This window comes from Ciconia boyciana, chromosome 2 (genome assembly GCF_034638445.1).
Source record: "Ciconia boyciana chromosome 2, ASM3463844v1, whole genome shotgun sequence".
In the NCBI taxonomy this organism is placed as follows: Eukaryota; Metazoa; Chordata; class Aves; order Ciconiiformes; family Ciconiidae; genus Ciconia; species Ciconia boyciana.
This window is the reverse complement of record NC_132935.1, coordinates 101303654-101323447: the sequence shown is the minus strand read 5'-3', so window position 1 is coordinate 101323447 and position 19794 is coordinate 101303654. Positions and strand designations below refer to the sequence as shown.

Sequence of the window (19794 nt, the reverse complement as noted above, 5' to 3'; positions counted from 1 at the left end):
TAGCAGGCACGTAAAATTTGACAGAAGGATGATCTGAGTCGAGCACGTGCCTTTTTATTCCCGCAAAATCCCAAATTTAAGAACACTTGGAAAAGCACAGCTGGTACATTTTCAATATAAACATTAACAGCCAAATTCCATTTCAAACTGCAAGCGCCACAGCTCTTGGGCCTGCCCAGGCTATGCACATGCCATCTCCTGGGAGGTCCCATCCAGGACGAGACACATCTAACTCCCCTGCTCCCCTACCAGGCATTCAGGGTATACTAGAGCAGCAGCAGTCTGATTTAAATACAAAGGGACAAAAGTTGAACTCAGAACAAGAGCAAAAGTAAACTGGGACAAAGTCTGCTGAGATAGGGACAGAAGATAAAATAACTTATTCCAAAAAAACAGAATGAGGAGTTGGAAAGCAACTGCCATTTAGGGTTGACTGAGCAGGGAAAATAGGAAGATTGGAAATGACCAAGCAGAGCAAGGAATAAATTGTGTGTACTAAGTGATAGCTGACAGTGAACCAAGCAGCAAGCCAGAGAAATGTGTCTTAGCACTCAGCTGTGTCTCCATCGGTGTCTCAGAGAGAAGACTAAGTTGGGCAAGTTAAGCAAGGGCAGGTGACTGAGTCTGGCGTAGCCCCTAGAAGATACTGCAGTTACTAGGGGCAGATAAAATGGCAGCTTTTCTGTATGTCACCACAATGCTGTTATTACTGGGGAGAGGATGCAAGTCTATCCAGAGAGTACAGATAAATTTTGACCGCAGCGAGGAAGCCATAGCACAGACACTTTAACAATCCCCACATACTTTCCATAGGCTTTCCTCCATGTTTCCAAAATTAAGTAGTCACTTAAAAATACAATTTAAAAGCCAAGGTTCTGAGGCATGAACTCTAGAAAGCTGTTCTGGAGGTCAGGAGCTGCAGAGAAGAAAGCAAACACCTTACATGAAAGGGTAAATTAAGCTGGAGCTTGATGAGGGAGGAATACAAGAGAAGCAGCAAAGAAAAAAGACACCTTGGGGTGAATGCACAGAAACATTCATAAGCTAGGGAAATTTCTCCACTGAACGAGGCAATACAGGCTGTGCCTTTTGAACGTGCTCAAATGAACAAACTCTGGTATGTGGAGAGCCCCGAGTGCCTGCCAGAGGGCTGTACCCAGCTGAGGGCACGGCAAACACTACAGCTAACACCAGGAGAGACCGAAAAATGGGGAGAGGTGCAGAGAGGAAAGCAGAGCAGCTCTCGGCAGGGAAGGGGCTGAGCTCTGCAGGTCAGCTCACAAGTGAGGAAACACTTGAGGTCAGCAAAAAGATGCAAGAGGGCTATCGGAGTTGCTGCCTTCGGGCTCCTAGTGACAGCTCCTCGTTTCGTACCCATTTCTGTTGAGCAATGAGGAGATAGATTTGCAGTCCAAACTCCTGGAAGGGAGAGAGATTGCAGTTTTCCATGAAGAAATATTTACCCCAGTGGTCTACACACAAATACCAATAATTTGTACCATACGGTAGTTTGGTTTTAACTAGTTAATTCTGACAGTATAAAACCATAAAGAGGGGGTTTAAGGAAAGAGTAGGAAGATAAAGAAATAGCTGGGAATTAAACTACTGGCATGTAAAAGACAATGAGCTAAGTATGTTCTTAAAAGGGAGGTTTCTAAAAGTTCTCTTAACTCTTCCCAGAAATATTACTTCTCTGTCAAAAGTATGCATTCCCCTACCACCCTACACAGAGGAACAAGACCAGGAGTGGCACTTTCATGAAAGCATGTCCTCAAAATTAAGTCTTACACATAGCTCATTCATTAGATGAGCATATAAAAAGATACACAAAAAATAGTGCCTTGAAAATTGAATAAATTGTAAAACCAACAAAAAGAACAGGAGTCTGAAACATCGCTACTTATTAGTCAGGATTATTAGTTGAGTGACAAGCAGCTGGTATTTAAAGTAACATTTAAAGAAGCATTTTAAAGCAAATGAAAACACAGCTTACAGAAATCATCCTGATCAACCTACTCCAACACAAAAGCCCCAAATTTTCTTCTCAGAAAATGGCAACTGTAGTAAAAAGGGGACAAAAAAATCCTTTCCACTATACCAATTTGTGTTTCCTAAACTATCAGCTTATTTTTCAGCTTATCAGGTATCAGCTTATTATAGTTTTCACTGAGGGAAATTCTTCTCTAGCTTCTATATTGAAATTATTCATTCAGCTACAGTTGAATTGCTTGTTTTAACATAGATGAATATTAAACTCTACTCTGCTCTGGTGAGACCCCACCTGGAGTCCTGCGTCCAGCTCTGGAGCCCTCAGCACAAGAAGGACATGGGCCTGTTGGAGCAGGTCCAGAGGAGGGCCACGAAAATGATCCGAGGGCTGGAGCACCTCTCCTGTGAGGACAGGCTGAGAGAGTTGGGGTTGTTCAGCCTGGAGAAGAGAAGGCTCTGGGGAGACCTTATAGCAGCCTTCCAGTACTTAAAAGGGGCCTATAGGAAAGACGGGGACAGACTTTTTAGCAAGGCCTGTTGTGACAGGACAAGGAGTAATGGTTTTAAACTAAGGGAGGGCAGATTTAGACTGGATTTAAGAAATAAATTTTTTACACTGAGGGTGCTGAGGCCCTGGCACAGGTTGCCCAGAGGGGTGGTAGATGCCCCATCCCTGGAAACATTCAAGGTCAGGTTGGACGGGGCTCTGGGCAACCTGATCTAGTTGAAGATGTCCCTGCTCATTGCAGGGGGGGTGGACTAGATGACCTTTAAAGGTCCCTTCCAACCCAAACGGATTCTATGATTAGAAGAAAATCCCCTTTGTATGTCTTAATCAGGTTTATCATTCAATAAGAGGCCTCTCACAATTATCAAGTTAAATTATGTTCTGATCATCTGCAGCCCCTCCTCATTAGGCATTTGACCCTGAGAGCTGAAGGCTGATAGCGTTACTCTGGTGAAGTTTCTTTCAAGGCCCGATTAAACCATCTTATTTCCGTCAATCTTCCATTTTCATAATTCTCTCAGAAGTATCGGGAGTTTCAAGGAAGCCCTGAACTGTAAGCGCTTAAATTTCAAACCGTAAGACTTATATTTAGCTCAAAAAAGTTAAAATGTGGGTAGCCAAGTTTCACCAGCAGATTCTTGTTTGAAAGTAGGACCCAAGCCAGAGGAACCTAGCGATGGCTTTCCCTTCTCAGGTTGAATATGCAGAAAGAAGTAATGCAAGTGTCATGAGGCCTCCCCGTCGTTACAGCAGAACATCACACAATGCCATTTTTAACACCCACTGAAAGGAATACATTAGCCTTCAGATACGCTCAACAGTTAGAGCGCAGATAGCTGGCTCCCGCGTTAGCAGCACTGTGCGTGGATGCCCTGCGCCTCACCCCCGTGCCGCAGTTCACACTTCTCTCATCTCAGTCCCGTCTGAACAGAAGAACATTTTCAACCGCTTTTACGTGAAACACAATGACCTGAACCAAACCAAGAAAGCAGCGAAACGGAGCAATGAAAAATGGTGGTTTCTTCCTAGACCTACGGCAGGTCATTTTTTCTGAAGGAGGATTATAATCTCAAGGTACTAATTTCCTTTGGTTTTCATCCTGGTATCTTGTGGAGAGCTGGCCTGCCAGAAGGTCGGAGCATCTCAGAGTCACCACTGCCAAGGTAACTCAGGCACTGAGGTAAGCGGACAACCCCTTTTCTGCTCATCGGTCTACTCGGATGCCGTGGAATCAGCCTATGCCCTGTCAGGCTTGCGCTCAGTATAGTAGGCACTGCCAAAACGTGCATCTTATCTTGCTCTCCTACACTGGTGCAGTACTTCATATTTTCTTTGCACTAGAAGAGGAAGGACATTACAACGGTTGTGCAAGAAATAAACCAAAGCATAAGCCACGTTTCAGGCCTCAAACCAACAGAATTACACCTATGCTGCATAGGAAATGAATCATCTGAGATCTTTCTACTGCAATTTTTTCCACCAAGCAATGGCTTTGCACTGTACCAAGCTCGAAGGCTCCAGTTACCACTTCATGTTGAAATACAAAAAGTTATTTTCAGGAAACTGCACCCAGTTTTCATCTCAACCGCCCAAGGTGAGGAGCCCATGTCTCTGAGCAGTCCTGAAAACAGCTCCATGTAACAGCTGCTCCCTCATCCAAAGGACTGCTGGAGGCTGAGCTGCACCTGCCTGGTTAAGGTGGAAGCTCTGGAGACAAAACTTCCAGACAACAGACTGACAAACAGCCAAGACTCACATGCAGAAGCACAAACAGACCAACCAGCATCTGGGGGGGAATTCTGACTGCAGGCTTTTGGGGTGGCCGAGTGCAGCAGGACAGTTTCCCTGCGCAGTGAGTGTGGCCAGGGCCATGGTGGCAAGGCTAGCCCTGCCACCAGCAGGCTTTAACACCAGCCTGGTCCTACAAACCGCTGTCAAAGCTACCGGCCGTTCGCCTATCCGTGTTCCCAAAGATACCGCTTTATCAAGGCGCAAAGCTCGTGGGTTTTCAGTTGCAGTTCACGCAAAGCTCGCGGGTTTTCAGTTGCAGTTCACGTCAGTAATTTCTCACCACAGACATCCTTTGAAGAAAACAAGACTGTCATAAAACAGGCCTGACGCTGAACTTTCAAACTGATGGCAAGAGGGCGGGGGGGCAGGACGTGATGACAGACCGGCTGCATAAGAGACTTACCGGCGTAATTTCTTTGTGTTGCATATACATGTAGCAATTAAGCCGACACAGGTCCACTTTTAATGTTACCCATCGAGATCAAAGTAAGCCAAGTAAGAAAGTGATAGGTCTGATTCACACAGTGTGCGACAGGATAACACCTCGTCACGCAGTGGCAGAGCTGCTTGCAACGTTTCAGCCCTTCAGGAGACTTTCAGCCTCCTGACTGGTGAGGCTAAAACTGAACTGGACCAAGGGAAATCAATCTTCCATATCACTTTAAGCTTAGTCCCAAAGAAAAACCATCACAAAGCAGTCAGTCTCAAAATACATCCTAGAGATTATTTTGTCTTTTGTATTTAAGGACTATTTTTAAAAGTACTCTTTTAAAAGTCATTAACTTCAAAATAAGATTGTGATTGGATTAGTTCCACTGAGTGGCTTCCACTCTATGTGTAGAAATTAGCACAGCTACTTAAAAAAGAAAAACTTTCAAACACTGTCAGTTGTCTGCCAAATTGTCTACTAAACAAACGAGCCCTGAGAGAGGGGAGGAAGGACATTAAGGGAGCTGGAGAATAGGATAGGATGACCTTCCTTGGATCAGATACACAGGTTAAAAACTGAAGTAGTAGTATACTGAGCATATATATCAACATAGGAATTGGGAGGATAATTACTTCTTACTTACAGAACATGTAGAATATAGTCATAAAACTCTCTGGGAAGATGGAATTAATGAGATCTGATACGTACAAAGTGAAAAGGGAGAAGGAGGAGCACTCGCAAAGCCATGCCAGTGCTACCTCAGTGTAGGCGCACTGTAATGATGCAAGATTGAGCCTGCATCACAAAGTTTGCTCACTAAATTGCTAGCCTAAGCCACAGCATCTCGAGCTTTGTTTTCCTTGGATACAGGACACCTACAAGAAAGGACGGCGTCTGCGGAACTACACTAATGAAGTTTCTGGAGTGCAAGTTTTCTTGTCTGCACAGGTCTGTGGTTCGAGATTTCCCACCCTGGCACCCCAAACCTTCCTGCACTCCATGCACAATACCCATACCAAGTTATACCTGTGCAGTCCCTTGGCACTGCATCGCTTTACTTACTGACAGGCAATTCACAAGGAACCAACTAACTTGTACGTTCTTTCAAAAATTAATGACAAAGAGGATCCATATGCAAACACTTCAGAAACTATAGCACAGAGCTACAAACTAGAAGGCAGTAATTTTTAAATACTCAGGCGTACATGAATGTTAGTGTTGGGTATTCATGCTCCCAAAGGAGGAGAATCCTTTCTTAAAAAAAGCCAACACCAATCTTGACTCCGTATTTTTAATTCACTGCCTGAGGCGTGATGGTTCTTACATCTAACTACTTGTTCAATTAATGTAATTAGTTATGAGAAGTCAGATCTAAAATAATAAAACCTTTTATTTTGAAGGACTTCCTTAACCTAGTTCCATACAAGTATAAAAACATACAGTTTGATTCCCCCAAAGTAATAAATGTACTTTGAATCCATTTAGGGTGATAAAAATATTATATAGATTCCAAAGGACATAGTGAAAGTTGACAAAAAACTTTCAGGAGACAACCAGACCCAGATGAGATGCAATGATTTGCACTTATAGAGCCAGACAATGAGAAATAACATAGGGTCCTAAGGATTCTGTGATACAGGATAGTTCTGTAAGTTATGTAAACTGTGGGGGTTTTTTTAGTTTACTTTAAGGAAGTCCCAACATTGTCAACAGATTAACCCTGAGAAGTTATATTTGCACCTACAAGCAACTATAATGCTGACTTTGCATGGAGAGATCAATTTATTATTCGCAAGAAGTTAATTAGGTACAGTTTTGAAAATGTAATTACTAGTATCACATTAAAAAAATAATCCTTAAGTAACCTTGAAAAAGTTAACACAATAACCTCCTCCACATACCGAACCTCTGAGTAACAAAAATAAATAACAAGTGCCCAAGGAACAGGAAACACCATTTACATATCCAAAAGCAACTATTCCTAGAAGCAGTCAGAAAGGAGGCTCCAAACCAGCAGAAGTCACAGAAACAGATAAAAGCATGTAAGAAGAGACAGAGGTAGAGAATCACAGATAGCAGGGACCTAGAGACCCCACGTGTGGCTGACCGCCCCCTTCATCCTAGATCAGGAGCCAGTACTGCCATCAGAAGGTTTCTTCACAGCACATTTCTTTGACTACAAACTGAACTTGATTTTCACTTAGCCTGGGCTGCTAAACTCTAAGGACTGATGATTTCCTCCCTCCCCGCATCAAGGTAGGCAGCTGTTGCATATACTCTTATTTCACCAGTTGGTTTGGCAGCAGACAGCTTACATGGCTGAAACGGCACAAAGATAGCCCAGTTCTTAATGTTTTAAATTCTGGGTAATGTCACAAAGAACAACTAATCCACCGAGCTTTTGCTGTGACGTGCATCCTACATCGGCAGTATTTTACCACTCCATCAGCCACACCAAGGAGCAGAACAACTTGGGAACACTGGCAAAATGAAAATAATTTATTTGGTTCAAATGGCAAGATTTACTTATTCCCAGTGACGGAGACAGAAAGAAAACAAGACAAGAAGATAAACAACAGTGCATGAAAAAAACCAAACAAGCCTTGGTAAACTAAATAATTTTGGTTTTCACATCTAGGTAAATTCTGTCATGCCATGGATGGGGCAATCTAAAAAGCTGATGTGATAGCCTAATTTACAAGACAACATCCAAAACAGATGTGTCATCACAGAGAATAAATTTCTAGGAGAAAAGAAGAGAAAGTTGCTGTTCTTTCTCACATTATGAAGTGTATTTTGAAAAAGCATCCCTTTTGGCTCTGGTGAAGCAGAACATCTCAGGTCATAGAGTCAAGCAAGGACTTGACTCTGCGTCAAAACTGACCCACACCAGACACAATCTGTCCATTCCACTGTGTCTTCTTTACTATGTATTCCCTAAACTAAATACCTTGAGATGACTTCTCCAGAAAAATGAATACTACCTTTAAGTCTCAAATTTTAAAATGAAATAAATTCACATTTTCTCTCTAACCCATCCTTTGACCAAAGAAAATAATCCAGATTTCAAATATGACCTCCTACCTATCACAGACAACTGCATTTCCCCTACTTCTTATGCAATTAGTACCATTAAACTATCTTGTAGCCAAGGATAGGAAGACATTGCCATGCAATTTTATAACCTCTGTTATGAGGAAGTTAAAGGAGCAAGCACTTGTCAGGAAGGACCATAAACACGGTTGCTCCCACCCACCAAAAAGCAAGCAGATGGACTTGCTGACCTCAAGGCTGTTCAGAGCTGAAATTACAGAGCATAACTCTGCAGAGAAGTTACAGAGCAAAACATTCATTCTGTCAAAACTTGAAGGTATCAACTCATGATAATTTTTCCCTCACTTAAAAGAAAAAAAAAAATTCTAATTTCCACTTTGAGTTTGCATTGTTTCAGCTTTCAGTAGTAAGTTCTTGATGTGCTCAAGTTCAACAATTTAAGAAGTCCTTTAACACCAGAATCATTTCATAGAGTGGCTGAGGTGGGAAAGGACCTCTCGAGATCATCTAGTCCACCCCCCACTGCTCAAAGCAGGGGCAACTAGAGCAGGATGCTCAGGGCTGTATGCAGTTGGATTTTTAACATCTCCAATGATGGAGACTCCACAACCTAAGAGACCTATTTGATCATCCTCGCTGTAAAGTCTTATGTTTAAATGGGATTTCTTGCATTTCAATTTGTGCCCATTGCCTTTATCCTGTCACTGTCCACCACTGAGAAGAGTCTGGCTCCACCTTCTTCGCTTCCTCCCACCAGGTGTTTATACACCTTCTCTCCTCCAGGCTGAACAGTCCCAGCTCTCTCAGCCTCTCCTTGTGTATTAGAATCTCCGAGGCCTTAATCACCTTCATGGCCCTTCGCTGGACCTGATCCAGTATGACCAGGTCTCTCTCATACTGGGGAGCCCAGAACTGGACCCAACACACCAGATGTGTCTCATCAGGACTGAGCAGAGGGGAAGGATCATCTCCTTCAACCTGCTGGTAATGCAATGCCTAATGCAGCCAGGGAGGCCATTGGGGGTCTTTGCTGTAAGAGTGTGTTGCTGGCTCATGGTCAACTTGATGTCCACCAGGGCCCCCAGGGCTTTTTCTGCAGAGCTGCTTTCCAGCAGGTTGGCCCCAGCCTGTCCTGATGCCTGGAGTTATTCCACCCCAGGTGCAGGACTTTGCACTTCCCGTTGCTGAACTTCATGAGGTTCCTGTCAGCCCATTTCTCCAGCCCATCAAGGTCCCTCTGGATGGCAGCACAACCATCAGCTATATCAACCACCCCTCCCAATTCTGTATCTTGTATATCAGTCAAGTCATCCCTTAATACTAATTTCATAAGTAAAATATTGCTTAAGTTGCACTGTAGGACATTTCCTTCAGACCTCGAATAATTTTTGCTGCCCTTTTTAAGATCATCTTCCATTTTCAGCATTTTCCCTTTACAAGCACTAGCACTGAACTGTGTCTGTTATTTTAACTATCAGCTGCACCAAAACTGTTCACTGAGGCAAAAGTATCCCCTCTCCTGTTCCTTTTTTTTGTACATGCCAGGATGTCACCGAGGCTTGCATCGCTCCTCAGCATTGTGCTGGAAGCTGGTGTGCAGTTGCTTGTCCACTACAGACTTCTCAGAAGTGCTGCTTTCCAGGATACAGGCCCTCTTTCATAAGGCATAGCTTGCACTCCCTGTTCTCTGGCATACAACTTTGCCTTTGGCTGTATTAAAGACACAGTGTGTTTGAATGTGCCTACAGAGCAAGTTGTGAGAGCTCCATTATCATTTACTATTCTGCTAGCAATTACTATCAGTAACAGTTTTTTTGTTTACTTCTGGGACAATGATGAAAGCACTCCATGGTATCGGGATTAGTGCAAACACACTGGAATCAAAAGGACCCTTTTCCTGTCACTTAGCCAATTTTTAATCAAATGCCATACTGACAGTTACTTTTTTTTTTTTAATCAAAATGCGTTACAAAATTAAACATCTTTTCTATCAGCCTCATTGACATGTCTTCCAGCTACATCTTTGTTATCTTTTAGCTTTTGGTTGGTGGGGAAGAAAGGCAGAAAAAGAAGGGTGAAGGTGGGAAGAGCTGGCTGTTGGGTACTGCTGGTAAACATTTTAGGAAACATCACAACCACTTTTTGCAGTGCTGTATACAGCAGAACTCCATCCTTATAATTGCACTGTACTTAAACCCTACAGAAAGCATTATTTCAAGACTGTTGGACATCCCAAGTTTTAGGGAAGTTTTATGGATGCCAGAACGAGACCGGGAGAGCAGAACATCAGCAGAGAGGTAAGAGAGACAACACCTAGGATGAAAGCAGAAACTCAGATGTCTATTCATGAGCTTTAATTTCTATTCATTACAGCCTAAAGTTCAGAGAAAGCTCATTTAGCTTCTTGCACTACTACCTTCCCCCTCCTTCCCTTTCTGCTACCTGCCTTGCTGTATAACCGTGCAGTTATTAGAACTATCCAGTAGGCAATGGACAGCTAAATGGGATTTTCCAGAAGCCTGGAGAAGTCTTCCAGTGGAATCTAGCACTAAAATATCACCTATTAAAGGCTGCACTAAAAATTCCTTTCTTTAAATAGATTTCTTCTCTCTTCAAAATTATCTACTCAATTCAGGCTCATGGGTTCTTCCACAAATGTACCTTAATCTGTTCATAAGATAAATGACCATATGATTTAATCGTACCTTCTTCACAAAAACCATAACTTTCTCTCATGATCTCAGTACACCTTGATCCTTTTCATTTTCAAATGCAGTCCCACTTATGAGTCATCATTCCCTCCTCTCACACACACACTTTTCAGTCTCTCCTCTTCTTTTCATCCTTTTCCTCTTGTTTTAGTAAAAGCTGTAGGTAGGGCAAACTAAAATAGCAAGTTTCACAACTGGACATGAGACATCCGTAAATTTAGATCAAATGAGCCCTTTCAAAGTACACAGGATCTTTCCATCCAGACAGATTTATAAAAGCTACATATAATTAAGGAAAGGAATAGGATCAAAAATAGCCTGGGTATGCTGGCCTTTCTCAACATTATGTGGATAGGAAGAAGGACAGCCTTATTCTCTTTGCAGCAGGAGGAAGGGTAAGGCAACTCAGGGCAGCCATGGGAAGCTCCCACCAGCCTGTAGGCTTCCTAGATTGCTAAAAAGCCTAGAGTGTGGTAGATTCTTAAAAAAAAAAAAAATCCTCATTTTCTACACTAATTGTTTTCCCAACCCTAATTCCAAACTATATCAAACAGTAAAGCCAAGATTACCCAAGAAAACTCAACTACATTTCACTATCTGAGGTTGCAGGTTCTTATCCAAGGTGAAGCAAAAGCACTTGAAAGACAGTCTTGGAAGAAACCTGCTTTGCAAGTCATTGATTTGTCTTGGAAGTATAGAACTCAAAAAAACCCAAAAACCTGTCGTCTTGCCTTGACATCCATAACTTCTACCCTTTCAACAAGCGCCTGTTGATGATAGCAGCGAGACTCTTCTTACTCCTGACTTCCCTCCTACGCTTTGCACTGGCAAGAAGCCCTCCTCACGCACTCTGCACTAACTTGGAATAAGTTCTGCAGCACAGCCCTGTGCTTTCCACAGCAAACTGGAAATTTCGTGTCCGCTTCAGGTAAACACGTTTTATTGAATTAAATACAAGAAAGTAAATATGGCAGAGCTACAGTGTTTCTTGTGTAAAAAACTGAATTCCAAAATAAACAGGAATGCTACACAGCTTTCACATTTTACTATCCTGCAAATGTTTCAACGCACAATGGTGCTAAAGAAAGTATTGGGAGAAAGATGGAAATTTTGGCAGCTGCTGTGGGGAGAGCTGAGGCTTCTGGCAGCGGGCAACGTGTGGAAGGATTACGAGATAAACACATCTGAAGTTTTTTGCTGAAGTAATCAATAATGAAATAGTTATGTTCAAAATTAGGCAACAGATTAAAATGATAACTCATTTTGCAGCCCTATTAGTTACAGGCTGTCTCCACAGTAACATTAGTTAGTACCGCACTAGTTGAGTTTGTACGTGGAGGTTTTCTTACAGCCACAAAGATATACCTCCTTTTAAGCTGAAGCCGAAATTCAGCGGTGTATTTTGGTCACAAGAGCCGAATTCTGTAGCAGCATGGAATAAGCAGGGCCCTGAGTACTCTCGCCACTACACAGGCTGCCTTCACCTCTCCACTTGAGGGGCAGAAAGGAGACTTTGCTATGAGTGCAGTCACAAAACTCAACCTTCCTTGATGAACTTTCCATATGACTAGCATTCATTACCACTCATCTGACCAGAAGCTCTAGGAGACTTCCCACGTTCATAACCCACACAAGATAAGCCCCTCGGCTGTGGCTGCGGCTACTGGCAGCAAAAGCCATCCCAATTGCTATCTCCAGGGATTCCGTGACCTCTCGTGCAAGATCACGACTCCTTTGCCTTCATCTGTTAAAAATTAGTCATGTTAAAGCCCTGCTAAGAGCAACTGTACCTGTCAAAGCAGCACAGCCAGTCTTTCCTCAAGAGGTATTTCCTGATAGCGATGATTTTGGAGGCGGCCTCCGGTATTACAAGCTCATTCTACATGCATAACTTCTAGGCACAAATTGCATTTATATCTTCACCTACTTCAATGCCAGCCGTCAGACTGTAATTAAGTTACATGTAGCCTGGGAGCCTTGGTCAGGGACTGGAAGCCGAGTGTACAAGGTATGGTACAAACACAGCACCAAGAAAATGCAGGTTCTCAGTTTAAGCAACTGTGGATTTCCTTTGCAAATTGAGAATGTTTTCAGCCATGTTTTCTCCTTCATGTGCTCACAAAACCCCTAAACTGTCCCCAAGCCTTTACAAGCTGAACACCGGAGATGGAGAGAGCGTGCGCGTTCCCTTCAGCCCTTGGGCACTGCCAGCAAGGCACCAGCGGCTGCACGCGCTCCGTAACCTAAGCAGTAAGTAACAGCACAAGAGCTGCCTATTTCTTTACAGAGCCATCTGTTAGGTTTTCGTTACGCACAACTCCACCCGCTTCTAGGAGATGCTAAGGTCACGCACGGAGCAAGGCTCTCGGTCTGCTGCTGCACCAAGCGAGGCACCCCACGTGTGGGGAGAGCGCACGGCCAGAGGGTGCCTGCTGGCATTTGCAGCCGAGGGTGCATCTCGGTGCCCCGCTGCCAAGGGGGCGGCCCCCGCCGGCTGCCTGCGCCCCAGCCACGCTGCCAGCTGGGCAGGGAGCTCGAGGCTGAAAAGTAATCGCTCGCCCAGTGTTAGCTTTCAGCTGGAGCAGGTCCCCGGTCTGGCCGAGCACAGGGCGGTATGAGCCCGGATGCCGATGCAGGGAGACGGTGGGACCGCGTGAGCGGGGAGGGAGGGCAGCATGACCCTGTTCATGGCAGCACTGACTTGGATCACCTTAAGCTGACTGTGAAACCACATTTCCAAAGCGTCTCCAAGGATGGTTCCAGGAAATGCCCTCTGTCACGGAAATCACACCTAGTAGCACAGACCCAACCCCCAATTCATCTTTTCCTTCCTACCCCAGCAGGCAGTTAAGGTTACCCTGACTATGAGAGGATTACATTGCATTTCTGAGATCATGCAGATAGGAAGCAGGAGGATATTTTGGTTTCCAAGACAAACAGCCATTCCTGTGCTGCTGAACCCCACACTGGTCTGGGGCACGATGGTGAGGAGCAATGGGCAGACCTTTGTCCCTCATTCACCCACTGCAGATACCTGTCACAACTGGATTACTTAGTGCCTCAGTCCCTGCATGAAGCAAGTGACCATCTGAAGGATCTTGACATGGTATTTAATCCTCTTGTCTATGTTATTGTCTTCAGTTATAGTGAATAGTTTACCAAGCAGCACAACTGTTTAATAATAGCACATGACTATTGAGTTTAATATGCTGAAAGCAAGTCTTGTTGTATCTACCCCAAAAGAGTATCTTCAGAGTGTAACAGGGAAGAAACCTGGAACCACCAGTCAGCAATATTATCACTCTGCTCTCACAGCTGGAGCTGCATCCATCAGACTGCAAAAAAAAGGGAGAACAAAGCTAATCAAATACTACCACCTTTCTTCTTCTCTGTTATTGCCTCTCCTAAGATTGACCACATTTGTGGTTAAATGCAGGGAGTCAAACTTCCTATAAGCAGTGTCGTTACGGTTCCAGATTTCCACTGTGGTTCAGCTGTATCACAGCTCTGGAAAGGCATATTGGCATATGCTCAAACCACCGCCTTCGCTCGTTAAGGTGAAAAAATTCCATGTTGCAACTGTAAAAGGTTCTTACCCAAATCACCTTGCTGGCCTGCCTTCTTAAAGATCTTAATACCAAACTTAAAATTTTAAAAATCACTTTGTGGAAATTGGTAGTCTGGATAAAAATGCTTAGTGAAGGGACTGATGTGATTTCATCATGCCAGGGGAGATGCAAGCAACTAGTTAAACTGGAGCAGCAGAAGCCCAGCTCCTCAGGATCCCCAGTGCACGCCTCATTCCACCACTCCCAAGGACTCCTGCTCAGCCCTCACAAGCCCCAAGGCTGTATATGTATATGTCCTGTCTTTCTGTCCATGCAATCAAAAGCCTTCATCAGCTCTTTTGCTATTTGAAGCTCACATCACCAAGATCAATAGTCCAATCTCAGCCGTAGCCAAGATGCTAGATGCTGCTGGCTGATCCGGTAGCAGGTCTAGCAGCTTGTCCCCTCAGAGGCTCTCAAAGCAAGGCTGAAGAAGCCACAATCTCCACAAAGTCACAGGTACTCCAAGCATCTGCTGGTAAATGCAGCTCCTCACAAAAAGAGAAGCTCCTAAGTTTGTCTTGAAAAAAAGGATCAGCTCATTGCAAAATGGACAGCGAAGCATGCTGATTTTTGGACCATTTTTCTGAAGAGAAAAATCATATCAGGATACCACAACCATGTGATGGTACTCAAAGTAGACCTAAGAAATTCAAAGTTTCAACTCTGCCTCTGAAAGCAATAGGAAACTAAGTGAAAGCTGAAGTTTCTCCACTCTATGCAGTTACAAGAAAAAGGAAGCAACTAGTCATGGCCCTGATCAATGTTACTACCAAAAAAATTCCAGTCTTACATGCGTGGGGTGCAGATGCACAAACAGGTAGACCTGTAGCAACATGTGCATAAAGATCTCCCCCATGTATGCGTGCTGCTGCATCAGTCCTGCCCTGCAGGCCTACCTCAGTTCAGACTAATACACCTACTAAGTTACACTCCACATCTTTCCTCAGAGAAGAGCAGACCACGTACCTTCCCACACTCTTAATTCGAGGTTCTAGCTGGGAATATCACTGCACCTGCTCCATGCTGGGGCTCATGCCCCACAGCCCATGCAGTCATGGAGGGGCACTCAGACACGAGGCAGAGCAACAAAGATGACAAAAAGCATCATCTCTGGCATTCAGGGAGAGGTGAAATACTTGCAGGTGTCCAGCATTACCTTGCAGCAGAAAGATCGATACATTTTTGTATGATTTGCGCAACATTAACCAAAGGGTCTGGGGCTGAAGCTAGACAAAGTATCTGACAGCAGCTTTCCAGGAGGAAAGCAACCCTTCCAGGACCATTACAGCTGCTGGCAGGCGGCCTGTCCCTAATCTTCTAGGCATGCCACGCTTGCACAACCAGTGAAAGAGCCAGGGCTGCCCTGGTGGGCAAGTACATTTGCTGGGATCTTTATGCCACCCCTCTTGTGTCATTGCACTATTATGCAAAGCTCAAGAAGTTTAAAACTGCTCCAGATCTGTTGGCTTTTTCCATTTCAACAAGGCATCACCATCAAACAAGTCAACAGGCAAGCCAAGGTATCTGATATTTTTAGCTAGATATACTATAGCATCTCACAGATGCCTAGAGTTTTCTCCCTGCAAGGTCTTAAGGAGATTCCTCCTTTCTCTGTTGCCAGTTGAGCAGAGTTCGGGGGCTGCTCGTCACGTGCTGAGGCAACCGAGCTCTTCAAATGGCTGGGAAAGCCATGTTTCTCCACTTCAGATGAAGTACTGGCAACAGATACAATGCCTGCCTGGTACAGCTGGTGCTGCTTCCCCCCCTTGGAGGAAGTAGGGAAAATGTGTTCAAAATGGCATTGAGGCCATTGAAAGAGCTATAGGGTAGTCAAGAAAACAAAAACTAGGCAAATCTGAAGAGGGAAACAAAAAGGCTGAAATTCAGATTCTTTCTTACTAGACACAAATGATTCAATAACCCCTGATTCACTCTGAGGCAGAAATACCTGATTTCGGCCTTAAATAAAGAGTCCGTCTTAGTCTCTGCATTGCAGATGAGAACAATCACATTTTTGCTTGCTCTGACTTATTGCTAAATTGATTATTCTCCACAACTGGGAAAGAAGGAGAAAGGAGGGAGATGGTAGTCGCCCTTATAAAATTCTTTAAGAGGGTGAAAGAACTGAATGCATCTTACTTTTCCTAGCAACCCTCTTTCCTAATTCTGAAGCAAATAAATCACACTAAGGATAGTATCCTGAACATATGGCTTTCTCTGAATAAGGGGAATTTGCCTGCCTACAAGCTTGCTTTTCTTTTTCTCTTTTTTTCTTTTTATTAAATATGTCAGTCTCTGGAATTCCCTACACATTCCCCTTAACAGCAAAGTGGGTTTCTGCCCCACCCCCAAAAAAAACCCACAAAAGAAGCTTTATAAGTATTAGCTTATTTCTGTCCACAAAAGGCTGTACCTAAGCTTAACATCTAGCCAACAGCATGCAACCTGTTCACTACTGTTGCATTCACTTCCCACGTATTCAGCAAAAGCATGATGTTACCAAGACAAGAAAAGGGAAGGACTCAAGCGCCCTAAGGCCAGCAACAGCATCTTTAGAGAATGGGTCACAGGCAAACAGTGTTAGAAGTCTCCAGATGATCTTGCACTTTCTTTACCACCTTTCTCATAAAGAACTCCAAAGCACACTGCTCCAAGCGCAGCAACCCATGGGACGCATTTTTATTTTGCCATTTCCTTCTCCGTGCACAAGACACCCTGTTTTGCACAGTCTAGACTTTGGATGTTCTCCGGTCTTTCCGTAGAGCAGCTGAAGCAGAGAACCACTGAGAGGGATACTGCTAACCTCGAGATCTGGAAGAGCCTTCCTGCAGGGGCCTTGCAGGCTCTCAGTTGCCAAGCAGTTGTTACGAGGACCCTGAGAAGAGGGAAATACTCCCTGAAGTTCCTCACTCCCCTGCCCGCAATCCAAGAAGGCAGCTGGTGGCAACACACAGAAGACGATCACAGCGAAGTTTGCCAACAGGAATGAAAGGGTAGCGAGGATGCCAAAAGGCAATGGTCTGCATTTTTTTAATTAACAAATAAAAACAAGCAACAAAAATGTGACTAGCAATTGAAATCAGAAAGGAAATTGAAGTGATTTTATAGAAAGAAGTGTGAACCAAAGTCATACCAAAAGCCACCTGAATTTTTCTCTAACTATCATACGCAATTTCCCATATTCATTTATGTCATCTTCACGGTGTCAGTTTGAGAGAACAATTCTCAGCTCAGCACGACAGAACAGTAATACCAACGGGCATACAGAACATTAGCATGTTATAAATAAACTGCTAATTTGAGGTGGGAAAAATCATCAAGGCAGCTCTTATGATTAAGAACCAGAGAAAGAAAATGAGCAACTTGCTTATGCTTTCAGGACACTGTCTTTTAAAAAAGAGCTTTTTCTAACCCCCAGTTCCTGAGGGAAAAAAAGAATAAACCCAGTGAAATACCCACTGTCATGACAAAGCAGCCAGTGAAAATGCTATTATATTTTTTAAAGCCCTCCCTGCCCCCGCCTCACGTAGTAAGCTGTCTTTCCTACCGGCTCAAGAGGTTTGTGCTTAAAAAGAGTACCATAGCAGAGTTGTGAAGTTTCGGCTTCCTCTCACCCGACTCGCAGTTTTACATAACTCCCAAGAGACGGTTTTAGGCTACAGATACCGCGCAGCCGAAAAAAAAGAACGAGGTGCAGAACTATTATACAGCAATTTGGGTCTGGGTTACTTGGAGCCACTCGATAAAAGTCTTACCATGAAAAGTAAAACTTTATTCTGCTGAGCCGACGGCCAGGATTATTCGTGCTTGCGATAGCCCTGATCACCACCCTCCGTCTGCCCGGCGCAGGGTTCCCTTCCCAGCCCGTCCCCGGTCTGCAAGGACAGATAACGCCCCGCCACGGCATGGCTGCCACCTCGGGTATTATTTCTGTACTGCTCCAGCATTGTCGCTCTTTACCAGCGTGCCACTTACTAAGCAATATTATAAAAATTTCTGCGAGTATCTATGTTTGCCACAAGCGGGGATAATGGCCTCATTGCAATAGCCTTGATAAAAGCTCCAACAAGACAGCTTTCAGATATCGCCACACAAAAGCCTTCTGTGAGAGCTGTAACCAACATCAATTCCCGCTATGTGAAGACATTAGACAAAGTGTGAACTATCTTACCGTACGGGGACAAAAAAACTGACTGTCAATGTGTGGGACCAACGCTGTCTAAAAACACAACGCTAGCAAGGCAAAAAAGCACCAGCATTATATACATGGTAATTGCCATTTAATTCCAGAGTTAGCAGCACAAGAAAACAAGTACTGAAGGCACTATTAGGTTACTAGCATCACTCAAGACATTATAATTCCATATAATTCACTTTCTAGCATCTCTGGTTGGAAAAACAACCTTAAAACCAGCAGATGTCAAAAAAGCCCAAGCAGAGGGTGAAAGAAAGACCAGTTTCCATTACAGAAGCAGTCAGAGAATGCAGCAAACCCTTCAGACCTGCTCCTTAAAGCATGTATTTTCCAGTACACCACAGACAACCCGATACACAGGAACCACCATTCCACGTATGGTACATGAGACCCTTTCTGCACATCATTTTATATTTTTACATACTTATCTGTTTACACTGTGGTAGCACCCAGAAAGCCAGAAGCCTACTGTCAACATAAATGGACCGTACCAATGTAAATGCTGGGTCAAGAGGTTACTTTTTTACTTCCAGACCTGAAATTTGCCAGATGACACCTCTTAAATGGGAGTCTAGGTAGGAGGGATACAAGCAAGTCTACATGCCAGTTTGTTTCTGAACAACACGCAAGGCAAATTTGACAGCTAAGTTTTATAGAGAGCATAGTCTACTCGCTCTACGGAGAAGTGTTTCACGCTAAAATTACATCTGTACTTTAAAATGTGTAAAAATCATGAAATCCTACAGTGCAGATTCAGTGGCTTGCAGGAAAAAAAAAATGTATCTGTTACTGCACTCCAATTTTAGTAAGATTTTGTAACTAACGGGTAGAACCAAAATTAAGAGAAAGTCATATTTAGAAAGAACTAGTACAGCAGATCAATAAGCCAGACACGATATATAAGAATTCGACTCTTGCACTGCATGGTGACAGCCACTATTGAGTCCTAAACCAGAAACTTTTAATGTCACCTTAATTAACAAGGAAGGAAGTTTGCCAATGAGTATCTTCCCCCGCCCCGCTTTCTAGCAGTAAGTTATGCAATATGCAACAACCTTTGAACCAACAGCTGTACAACAACCAAAAAAAAAACCAAACAAAGCCAGAATAGCATTGTGAAGAGAAGAAAGTCTTTCAAGAAGTTCATTAATGAAAATTACTTCTAGAATCTATGCATACATTAACCAACACACACACACCACAACTTGGAGCAGGAATGCTGGAGCTGAAGCAGCCAAGGCTAAGCTGACACCTCTTGTTATCCAGTTTCCCAATACAATTTATTTTTACCGAAAATAGTTGTTTACATGTTTTTTATGAGTTTTCACAGATCTTTGCAAAACAATGAGTGGTTTGCAGTGTCTACGTGATAAGACTAAAATCCCATTGTAAGGATACAGAAATGAAAGCCAAAATAATAGCAGCCTCCGCTTTTAACAGTGGCTTGTTCATAGAAAGTTTGAGATACCAAGGACCCAACGTCTGCAGTACTGCAAGTGAACATC

General features: G+C 43.6%; 1 protein-coding gene across 4 annotated transcripts in view; it reads right to left on the bottom strand.

Annotated features, from left to right (window-relative positions):
* The window catches only part of E2F3 (E2F transcription factor 3), a 44355-nt gene that overhangs the window by 16550 nt on the left and 8011 nt on the right, over window positions 1–19794 (bottom strand). Inside the window, exon 1 of one of the 4 annotated variants that reach the window (XM_072853375.1) lies at window positions 17850–17871. The exons of the other annotated variants lie outside the window; for them this stretch is intronic. Coding sequence (XP_072709476.1) covers window positions 17850–17852 — 3 coding nt within the window. The 5' untranslated portion in view covers window positions 17853–17871. Of the gene's footprint in view, window positions 1–17849; window positions 17872–19794 lie in introns of those variants that run through there. 4 annotated transcript variants of the gene reach the window in all.